Source organism: Cetorhinus maximus, chromosome 21 (assembly GCF_964194155.1).
Source record: "Cetorhinus maximus chromosome 21, sCetMax3.hap1.1, whole genome shotgun sequence".
NCBI classification, from domain to species: domain Eukaryota; kingdom Metazoa; phylum Chordata; class Chondrichthyes; order Lamniformes; family Cetorhinidae; genus Cetorhinus; species Cetorhinus maximus.
The window spans coordinates 19,574,522-19,586,604 of record NC_135899.1 but is presented as its reverse complement, the minus strand read 5'-3'; the positions used below and the strand labels follow the sequence as shown (position 1 = coordinate 19,586,604).

General features: G+C 47.5%; 1 protein-coding gene across 1 annotated transcript in view; it reads left to right on the top strand.

Moving 5' to 3' along the window:
• LOC144695734 (zinc-binding protein A33-like) overlaps positions 1–11,636 on the top strand; it is a 33,344-nt gene extending 21,708 nt beyond the window's left edge. Inside the window, exon 6 of the mRNA XM_078566693.1 lies at positions 10,727–11,636. Coding sequence (XP_078422819.1) covers positions 10,727–11,277 — 551 coding nt within the window. The 3' untranslated portion in view covers positions 11,278–11,636. The remainder of the gene's footprint in view (positions 1–10,726) is intronic.
• Positions 11,637–12,083: the final 447 nt, after the last annotated feature.

Sequence of the window (12,083 nt, the reverse complement as noted above, 5' to 3'; positions counted from 1 at the left end):
ATCCATGAGAAGGATCAGCAGCTCTAACTGTCTTGTGCAGGGTCCATGCAGGAAAGGAGTTTACCTTGGCTTTGGGTGCCACAATGACTGATCACGGTCTTCCACTAAAGCTAAGGCCCATCTGAGACTGAGACTTGTAAGGTTCTCTGTGACTGGAGGGTCAGGGGCCTTGCACCTCAGCAAAGCATAGTGCAGGTGAGGCACTCAGTGAGTGGACTACAGAGTAACCTCTAATCTTATTGGCATGATAAAGATGTCAAGGGATATGCGATTATGATGTGTGAGTGGTGACCAGGGGGTGCAGGAACATGATGATCTCTCATTAATATGCATGTAGCAGCGATTTATAGGGGCCAAATGTTCTCATGTTGCTCCTCCACAGCTGGTTCAGCTTGAAAGAGCTCTCTGCTAGGTCGGCTCCCCTTTGAGAGCAAGTGTCAGGGTTAGCAAGAGCCGGCCTCACGGAAGTCAAGATGGCGGCCATTGGCCTGGCCACAGGTGTATCACAGGCGGTGCTCTTATCTACAAATGGGTGAAAGGCAATGCCGGAGGCGGCTTTGTAGATCCCAGGATCTATCTGCCTGCTTCTCCACAACGAGCTGCGGCCACAAGGGCTTGGAGGGAATCCAATGCTGGTGGCGTTGAAGGTCACCCCCGCCTTGAACTTCTTTAATAATGGACCCTTCTAGGGCTTCACTTGGGACCAATGCATCATCTTTCAGTCAGTGACACACAAGTGTATTCAGAATGCCCAATCAGGATAGTGCATCTCTGGAAAGTTTAGATTTGACATTCCTTCCAATCTGTCATGTTCAGGACTTTGTCAGTGCATTGCTGAAATCACAATTCTACTTACAGGTGCCTGAGGTTGCAGGAGATGGTGCAGATCCTAATAAGCGCATTTTGCGCCAGGGTTCTGCGTTTTATTATAGTTGGGCACATGGAAGGCTCAAACCTACAGCACGGAAGATGTCACTACTGCAATTTAATTCTGCTCTCATAAATAAAGGTTCATTTGAGAAACCTATGGTCAGTAAACAAGAAGGTGCTGGGGCCTTCCAGTCTGCAAAGGATAGAAAACCAAAAAGTTCAACAAATGTCCCGGAAGCTTACTCTGCCTGGAAATTAGTAACTATCAGATTGGTATGAGCCTGTCTACCACATCATATTCCAGCTATAGCCGCTGCATGTGGTTCGGCCACATCCTGGCCCTCCCATCCCCTTCATTGTCCTTCTCATTGGAGCAGACATCTTGCTTCCCCATGTCTCGCTCAGGCAACACATCCCCCTTTTGTATCACGAGGCTGTGCAGGGTGCAGCAGACAATGATGATCTGAGACATTCTCAGTATGGGAAAGCACTGCCTGAGCCATCCAAACATCTGAACCTCATCTTTAGGAGCTCAATCACCTGCTCAGTCAGGGACCTGGTAGGGGTATAGCCATCATTGTATCTCCTCAGCAGTACTCTACGGGTGGTGAACTGGCGTCATCAGCCATTTTTGCTGGGGGTATCCCTTGTCTCTGAGGATCCTACCCGGCAATCACCGAGATAGTTCCTTTAATACCCTCCACTACCCTCGAGTCCCTACAGAGAGACCATTGCCTTGGTAACATAGAAAGACTAAACACATGAGCCCTTGCCAGGCATGACCATTCAGCTGGGGGGATGGAGTTTTGGAGTCATGAGTTGGCCACCACCCGTGCTCCTTGGAGGCTTCCACCTCTCTCTCTCCATTCATCCCTGCCTCTGACTGCAGCTGATGGCGAATGGCACAGAATGAAAGGAAGCTCCATACCTTGCTGGGATCTCGATGTGATGAGATGGGCATAAACTTGCTGACGTGTGGGCTTCACCATAGAGGGGAGAACACGACTGAACATGGATGACATCCAGTTACCTCATAATTATTAGGGTGTCCCTTTAGTCGGCCATTTCTGCTGACCTTGTGCACCACCCACCAAAAAGACCTTGCTCCCACTTCGAGGCATCTCACTTACTGACTAACTGCGTGGTCAACGTCAGATTTGAAGAATGGCGTGTGTCACCTTCCAAACTTCATCCGCCAACTTCTACCCTTCCCCCTGCCACCCACCAACTTCCCCCCATCACATTAACCCACCCAATATCAGCTTTCCACTCCCCTCTGTCACCCTTGAACCTCCCTTCGTTCCACTGGGCATTATTCTGATCCACCTCCACATGCCCTCCCGACCCTGAGATCTGATGAGTACAGGCCCAACCTAAACAACCCCTCAAAACCTTTATTAACCAACCATGCAATAATATACACTTCCAACACCAGTTGTTCAGTGAGATCCGTTTGTCGGAGCCCATTCCCACGTGGTCAGTCTGCTGAATGACTTCTCCTGCACGACTTCCTGTGACTGACCACATCACGCCTTCCTGGCTGTCCTTGTGGCTGTGGCTTTATATCCCTTTCTGACCCTGGTCCCTTGATATATAAGTTAATACCTTGATTCGGGTCATCCAATTGTGTTTCATGCCTTATCAATCCCTCCACCTGCATGTGGCCATTTCCTGCTCTCAGCAGGGGATATCTCCAGGTGTATGCCAGCTATGGATGTAATATCTGTATCTTGATAAGGCAGTAAGAAAGCGATTCACACATATCCAGAGAGGCCATTGTCTATGAAAGTTGCTGTAGACGGATTGCCTGTTGGTGAGCCACCACCTCAATGACATGTCCTGAAATGTCTGTGTTTAGTTAAAACTGTCTTTATTTTTAAACAGTTGAAAAAGAGTTTCAGAAAGAGTAAACCTTGTTTGGATGGTAACGCAATATGTGAAAATCAGACAGTAAATCAGTAACCCAGCTTACATCGTGCTCAATATCAATCTCCATCGGAGTTAATGGAAACAGATATTGAGAGGAATGTGTTCCAAGCTGCTACTTCAGTGTTGTCCAAGTCACACAACCATCCATGACAAATTTCACCCCATGTGTCTCCATGTCACCTTCGAGCATCTGTTGGTGACTCTTGATCGCCTTCTGGATTAGGAAATCAGGATAGTGAACTTGTCCCTCGTGTGCAAGTGCACGGGTATAGAAAGGAACAGTTTCAGGTGCAGTGTTTGCACCAATGAGCACTTCAAATAGGCCTCTGGAGGAGTAATTTCTGCATTTCTGGGCACCACACTTTGGGAAGGATGTCAAGTCCTTGGAGAGGGTACAGGGGGGACTTACCAGCACAATAGCACTGATGAGGGACTTCAGTTTACAGGGTATTTGGATAAGCTGGTAATGCTCTCCCTATAACAGGGAAGTTTAAAGGGAGATTCAATGCAGGAATTTGAATTATGAGGGCTTTATTGAGCAGATCAGGAGAATCTGTTTACTCTGGTAAGTGTGTCTGTAACTAAAGGCTAAGATTTAAAATAATCACCAAAAGAATTAGAGGGGTAATGAGCAAAAATGAAATCTCACAGACTATGTTCATGATCTGCAATTCATTGTCTGAAAATGTGGATTTCATAGGAACTTTCAAAAATGAATTGAAGATGTTCTCAAATGGACTAATATGCAGGGATCCGGGCAAAAAGCTGGACTAGAAGATTAAATTGGACAGCCTGCACAAGTACGATGGACTGAATGGCCTCCTTCTGTGCGAGAAGATTCCGTTATCTCGTCCAACTCATAATTGGGCTGGGATGTTTTTAAGGGACTAGGGAAGTCCCGAAAACAGGCGTTTGGTGCCATCCATCTGCTAATGTTGGTGCTGTTTTGGACTCTGTCCAAAAATTGGGATGTCCTGAGACTCAAGCCCTGAGCCTTGGGTTTCCTGGACATGGATGTGGGCGACAGTGAAAAGCTGAGCACATTTATTTTCCTGTTTACAATATGGAGATGGGGGAGGCAGCAGTGTTTTTCTCAGCTCCTCAATGCTCCTGTCCACGCTGGATGACACAATGCCCACACCCCTCCCACTGCTGTCTGGCCCCTTCACACTCTACGCTCACCTACCCAGTGTCTCCCCAATATCACCCACCCAAATCTGCACTTGCTCCTCCCGCATCTCTGCTCTCTCCCCTCCCCCACTCTCTATACTCGCCACCCATTCCCTCTTCCCCCCCAGTCCTCCCTTCCTCGATTTCTTGCTCCCATGCTCCCTCTGCCTCCCCCCACCCCCACCCTGTACATTTTCCTCACAACCCTCCTTCCTGTTTTCTCTCTCATCTCACTTTCCTGGTCCCCTGCTCCCCTCCACCTCCCTTTCCGTGGCCTTTGTTCTCTCCCTCCGCCCATTCCTACACATACTCCACTCCCCATCCTTCCCCTCTCTCACTCACTTCCCTCTAGTCAGTCTTCCCTCCCCATTCCGCACTTCTTCCCTCATCTCAGTCCCATACTCTCCCTGTCCTCCCTGTCCCGCACACTGTCCCTCGCAATCCCTCCTCCTTTCCCTTCAGCTTTCTTTCTCCCCTCCCCATCCCATGCTCTCTCTCCGCTCCACCTCCCAACATCTCTCCCCTCCCCCTTCCACCATCTCAGCCCTCCCCTTCCACCATTGTCACTGTCCCCTCCAGCTAACTCTGGCTCCACTCTGTCCACTCACTGACCACACCCCCACCCCTCTCAATCTCTCACTCCTTCATCACCCTTTCTCCCTCCCCTCCCCCTCCCTCTCCCCTCTCTATATTCACACGTTTTTTCTCTCTCTCTCTCCCAATCCTGCTCCTGTGTTTGGGTTGCTGAGCTGTAACTAGTGGAGTGACACAGGGATGATCGCTGGGAACTCAACTATTTACAATCTATATCAATGACTTGGATGAAGGGACCGAATGTATGGTAGTTAAATTTGTTCATGACACAAAGATATTAGGAATTTAACTTGTTAAGAGCACATGAAGAGTCTACAAAAGGATTTAGATAGATTAATTGATAGTTAACTTAGCGGGTGGATTATAATGTCCAAATTCATGAACTTGTCCACTTGGCAGGAAGAATATCAAGGCAATGTATTATTTTAATAGCGAGGATGATTAAAACTATATTGCTGGAGTTCTGACTGTGTATTTTTGGTGTGGAGCGATTGTAAGTTCACACCTGTGGGAATAACCTTTGTGTTGACTGGAGATTGTAACATTTAAGGTTCAGAATGTCCCAAGGGTTGATACATTCAGATCCTGTCTCAGGGCAAGGGGGCTGAACCCTGCTGGGAGATCACAGGTTAACAGGTGAATTCAAAGGTCAGTTAACAACCATTTGTGTTCATTTGTATTTAGTTTAAAGAGTTGGGAGCAGCAGTTGGTGCAGCAGCTCAGCTGAGGAGCTGGGACCGTGCCTGTGTTGAGATGCTAGAGTGGAACTGCTGTCAGCATGTTACAATTTGCCTTACAAACTACCAGGAGACGCAGGTACAGGCCAAGATCTTTCATTAGTGATTCAAGTGTATGCACGGAGAGACAGCGTTGGGCATTCCTAGACCGAGCTGTGCAGATTACAGCGAAATCTTGTTTTTATACACAATTAGTCACAGGCTTGTAATCTAATCTTGTCAATTCACAATCACATGCTTAAAGAGGCCTTCGGCTTTGGTCACTTATTTCCCGTGTGTACAGACACTCGACATTGTTCTCATCCTCGCAAGACCACCATCTCTTGCTGATTGTCCAGGAGTCTGTGCCTCCTGACTTCAATGCCCACTCACTCCCTGAACTTGTTCTTTGTTCTACTGCCTTGCCCATCTCCTTTCTTATTCTGTCTGAAACACATCTGCTATTCTCCCGTTCTGCTTTTCTGCTTATATTTTATTGTTACTAACAGGCAATTCTAACTAAAATTGTTTAACCCTTTCAAGATACTGGAGTAGAACTGCTCTTGGCAGGAGTAGATCGTCCAGCCCCTCCAGCCCACTCTGGCATTCAATGAAATCATGGCTGATTCTGTACTTCAACACCATTTTCCTGCACTATCCCCTTATCTATTGATGTTTTTAATATGTAGAAAACTATCCATCTCAGTCTTGCGCATACCCAATGACTGAGCCTCCACAACCGTCTGGGACAGAAACTTACAAAGATTCATCACCCTCTGAGTGAAGAAATTCCTCCTCATCTTGGCCTTAAATGACCTGCCCCTTAATCTGAAACTGTGTCCCCTGGTTCTCGACCGCCCCACCACCGCAACCAGCGAAACATCCTTTCTGCATTTATCCTGTCAAGTCCTGTTAGAATTTTGTATGTTTGAATGAGATCACCTTTCATTTTTCTAAACTCCAGAGAGCAAAGGACCCGTCTATTTAATCTTTGCTCACAGGACTGAAAGGTCCGAGGAATACTCTGGTACAAAAGTTCAACACTCGGAGTCCAGATGCAATATTCAAGTGGTTCCTTTATTACACATGTGGGCAGCTAACGCTGGGCAATCCAGGCGCTTCTCCACCGAGGTTCAAATGAGCACAGTTAATATATTTTTTACTAGCAGTTACAACTTAATGGTGCTAGTTAGACAAAGGCCACAGCACAATAATCTGATCATTGTGTTCTTGTACAGTAATTGCAGTGCAGAGACTGGGCATTATCCTTTTGGGAGACAACAAAGAATGTGCATTTGTTCTAGACAAAAGGTTTACGGGGGCTGACTGGGTGTGGTTTGGGGCTATCAGATGGTGTTAAATGGCCTTCCCCATGTCTTGATCGAGTCATCCTGAGTCCCTGCCCATGTGTGTCTCCCATTTCCTAATAGCAAATTTACAGCTGAGCCCTTTGTACATGTTTTTAGCTTTCATGTAAGGCTGTGATTGTCTGTGTATGCTTTGGCAACCTAGATGCTGGTCCTAGCTGGCACTTTAAAATAAATCCAAATTTTCTGCATCTTCAGGACAATCCCTCCATTCCAGGAATTTATTTGTGAACCTTCATTACACTCAGTCTATGGCAAATATACCTTTCCTCATGTTCGGAGACCAAAGCTGAACATATTAGTCCAGATGCAGTCTCACCAAGGCTATATATAATTGTAGTAAGACACCTTTATTCCTGTAACCAAATCATCTTGCAATAAAGGCCAATATAACATTTGCCTTCTAAATTCCTTGCTGTACCAGCTTTCAGTGACTCATGAACATGGACATATAAGTCCCTTTTATGATTAACATTTCCCAGCCTCTCTCCATTTAAGAAAAACCCTACATTTCGGTTTTTCCCACAAAAGTGGATATCCTCACATTTCTCCACCTTGAATTCCATCTGCCATATTTTTGCCCACTCACTGAGCCTCTCCAAATCTCCTTCAATCATCTCTGCATCCTGCTCACAACTGACACTTCCATCTACAAACTTGGAAATATTACATTTAATCTCAACATCCAAATCATTGATATGGATTGTGAATATCTGGGGCCCAAGCACCTATCCTTGCGATACCCCACTAGTCACAGCCTGATCACCTGAAAATGACCCATTTATTCCTACTCTTTGTTTTCTGCCCATAAACCAGTTCTCAATCCATGCCAGTACATTCCACCAAATTGCATTTGCTCTGATTTTGTTTGCACACCTCTGTTGTGGGACCTTATCAAAAGCTTTCTGAAAATCTGAATAAACGACATCCTCCAGTTACCCTTTCCCTATTCTCCTAGTTACATCCTCCAAAAACTCCAACAGGGGTTTGTTAAACGTGATTTCCCTTTCATCAAGTCCATGTTGATTCTGCCCAAGCTTCCCATTATTTCTAAGCGTCCCGTTATCACATCCTTTATTTACGGGTCTGTAGTTCCATGTTTCCTCTCTTCCTCGTTTCTTAAATAGTGGGGTTACATTTGCCACCTTCCAATCTGCAGGAACAAGTCCAAAGTGTCTAAAATTTTGAAAGATGACCACCAATGCACCGACTTTCTCCACAGCCACCTCATTCAACATTCTGGGATGTAGATCATTAGGTCCAGGGGATTTATCTACTTTAAGTCCCATTAATTTCTCTTGTACTTTTTTTTTAACTAATAATATTGTGTTGCAGTTCCTTGTTGATATTTGTCCTTTGATCCTCCATTATTCCGGGGGGTTTTTAATGGTGATAATTGACATTTGGGCAGATTATGAGCAAGTTCATGTGATTTGCCTTGCTCGTGTCTGTCATTAAACATGTGGTTTGTGGTGTGTTCGACCGCAGTTTTCCTGTTAATTAATGTTTACCTCATGTTAATTCTTTATGTTAGAATATAAGAGATAATATTATCTGTTTGCATTGTTGACTCTTGGTTAGTAAAATTCTTCTGTTTGTTTCAAAACATGGAATCTTATGGATTTATCATCTTAGCAAGCAACTGGGATTTCAAATTTGGTCGATTAACATAAAAAAGTTAATGGTCACTAAGCAGATCATAACCAAATTTGAGGGTCTTGCCTGGGACTGTAACAAATTTTGGGGTCTGACCTCGCAATGTACCAAGGGAGACAGCAGAACTCTACAGTAGAGAGGGATCTGGACAATCAGGTACATGAATCACAAAAATTACTTTGCAGGTACAGCAAGTGATTAGGAAGGTAAATGGAATGTTCATGTTTATTGCAAGAGGAATCGAGTATTAAACTATGCAATTGTTGCTACAGCTGTACAGGGTCTTAGTGAGACTGCATCTGAAGTCTGTGTACCATTTTGATCTCCTTACTTAAGAAATGAGATAGTTACATAAGACGCAGTTCAGAGAAGATTCGCTCGACTGATTCTTGGGATGAATGGATTATCTTATGATAAAAGGTTGAACAGGTTTGGCCTTTACTCATTGGCGTTTAGAAGGATGAGAGGTGATCTTACTGAAACGTGTAAGACGCTGAGAGGATTTGACAAGGTGGATGCCAAGAGGACATTTACCTTGGAGAGGCATCTGGAACTAGGGGGCAGTTTTAAAATTTGGAGTCTCCCGTTTAAGACTGAGATGAGGAGAATTTGTTTTCTGTCAGAGGGTGGTTAGTGTTTGGAATTCTCTTCCCTGGCGAGCAGTGGAGGCTGGGTCATTGAATATATCCAATCAGATCAGCCATTATCTCGTCGAATGGTTGAGCAGGCTTGAGGGACCGAATGGCCTACCCCTGCTCCTAACCATAGTGTTCTTGTAATTTAATTTTCTTTGGTACCTTACAGGATCAGATTGTATACAATCTGTGTGATGACATTTTCATACCTGTTTCGCAGAAGTATCACTCCCCACCTACTCTCTCCAGCTCTCTTTCTCTCCAGCCTGCTGTTTCCATCCCCCTTTCTCCCAAACCTTATCTTTCCCCTTCCTGCTCTCCTTCTCACAATCTCTCTTCCCTCTCTCATACTCTCTCTCTCCCTGCGTCACTATCTCTTTCCACACCCTGTCACTCATGCTCTCCCGTCCTTACGCTCTCCCTCTTCTCCCCCATCCTTCTCTCCACCCACACTTTCTCACTCCCCTTGTCCCCACACTCTCTCACTCACCTCCCACTCTCCCTTTCTCTTTGCCTCTTTAACTTCTGCTCTCATTATTACCTCTGACCTTCCCACAATCTTTCTCTTTCCCCTTCCACACACACTCTCCCTCTTCCTGCCATGCACTCACCCTCTCAACAATGCTCCTGCTCGATCTAATATCAGTCCCTCCCGCCCTCTACCTCCATTCCCCACCCATTGTCCCTGTCAGGCCCATTTCGCCCTCTCTTCCACCGACCCAGACACTCTCTCTCCTTCCTCTCCTTCCCCCTTTCCTCACCATTCCGCTATACCTCTCCCACACCCTCCCCTCCTCCCACGCTCTCCCTTTCCTCTTCTGCACTTTCGCCCCTCCCATTTCTGCTTTCGTTCACATTCTCAGCAGTCTCCCACTCTCTCTGAGACCTTCACATTCTCTCTCCCACCCTTGTAAGCCCTCCCCTTCTCTCTTTTTCACTCTGCCCGATTTGCGTTCACCCTCCAGTTCTTGCTCGCTCTCTCTCTCACACCTTTAAGCTCTCCCTGCTCCCCTGCACTCTCTACCCCTCCATCTCGTTCTCCCTCTCACACCATCACACTCTCCCTGCCCCCTGCACTCTCTACCCCTCCATCTCTTTCTCCCTCTCACACCATCACACTCTCCCAGCCACCCTGCACTCTCGACCCCTCCATCTCACTTTCACCCTCGCACTCTCCCTGCCCCACTGCGCTCTCGACCCCTTCATCTCACTCTCACATCCCCACACACATCCTGCCACCCCCCTGCTCCACCCTCTCTTTCTCACCCACTCTCCCAATCTCTGTCATGCTGGTCTCTCTCTCTCCTGCTCCCATGTTCTCAAACCCTCCTGCTCTCACTCTCTCCCACCTCTTCCTCTCCATCAGTCCACCCACACTCTCCCTCTCCACGTTCCTGCTCCCTCCTCTGCTGCCATTTTCTCTCCTCAACTTCACCTCCCCCCCTCCATCTCTTTCCAGCTCCGTCTCCCTCTCTCTCTCTCTCTCTCCCTCCCTCTCCCTCTCTCCCTCTCCCCCTCTCCCTCTCTCTCTCTCTCTCCCTCTCTCTCTCCCCGCCTCCCTCTCTCTCTCTCTCCCTCTCTCTCTCCCCGCCTCCCTCTCTCTCTCGCTCCGCCTCACTCTCTCTCTCCCTCTCCCTATTTCCCCCTCTCTCTCTCCCTCCCTCTCTCTCTCTCTCTCTCCCACTTCCTCTCCCCCTCTCTCCCTCTCCGGGCTCCTTCCTCACACTCTCTCCCCCTCCCCAGCCCCTCTCTCTAAATCACTGACTGTGTTATTTTAACTTTCCCCCAGCTCCAGCCTCTCTGACTCTGGATCTGAACACAGCGAATCCCCGGCTCATCCTGTCTGAGGACCGGACCAGTGTGAGACTCGGAGACAAACGGCAGCCGCTCCCTGACACCCCGGAGAGGTTTGATCCCTGGGAATGTGTCCTGGGATCAGAGGGATTCACATCAGGGAGACATTACTGGGAGGTGGGGGTGGGGGAGGAGACTCGGTGGGGGCTCGGAGTGGCCCGAGAGTCTGTGAAGAGGAAAGGGGGAAACTCGCTGATCCCCGAGTCCGGATTGTGGGTTGTGAAGCTGGATCCCGGAAGAGGTTATTTAGCCGCCACCTCCCCCTCACGGACCCCCCTCACCCCGAGTGTGAATCCCCGGAAGATCGGGGTTTTCCTGGACTATGAGGGTGGACAGGTGTCATTTTACAATGCGGACAACATGTCCCATCTCCACACTTTCACCCACACTTTCACTGGGAGAATCTTTCCCATCTTCAGTCCGGGACCGAATGACGACGGGAAAAACTCGGCACCGCTGAGAATCTGCGGGATTCAAGGTCACTAACAGATCCATCCCATAATTTCACACCGGCTCCCTGCCTCCTGCCAGCTGTAAACTGATGGGTGTGGGTCTCAGTCACAGGTGGAGAGAGAAGCCAGGTTAACATTCCGGGTGTAAACCCTGTGTGGGAACTGGGAACTGAAAGATCAGCGAGGACCTCTGTAGGGCTGGGGGAAAGAAGGAGGGGGAGAGAAGAAACAAATAGAAGCTCAATTGTAGAGAGGAAGTTACAGGGTAGAATGAGCTGTGAACTGCAGGAACCCGGTGACCTTCCTGCCTGTAATGTTGCTCCACAGGCGGAAGGTGGTGGGACATCAGCTTGTTTGAGATGAATCAGTTCAGTGATTCTCAAACTGGGGTCCGGGGAGTCTTTCCCGGGGGGTCCAGGAAATAATTTCTCCAGAGGTTGGGAGAGAGAGATAGAAAAGCACAAGAGGGAGAGGAAGTGAAGTGGGGGAAATGACAAGCTCCCCGCTTTGTATAAATTCCCAGGAGTTAGTGTTATTCCTGCATAAGCAGCTGTCAAGATTTCCACCCCCAAACCTCCCGAATTCTCTCCCTTCTTCACAGCCATGGACATTTCGGCTGTCATGGTTTTCAGCGGTGAGTCTGACATTTCCTTTCGGTAGGAGGGGAGGTGGAAGTCCAGCTGCTGCTGTGATACTCGTCCGTCTTCAATTTGGGCTCAGACAGTGAGCAAGTGCCGTTATCATGCTGTCTGGCCTGCTGAGTATTTCCATCATTTTCTGTTTATATTAATCTCTAATTGGTTTGTTTCTTGTAATCGCGATAAAACTGTCATCTTAACT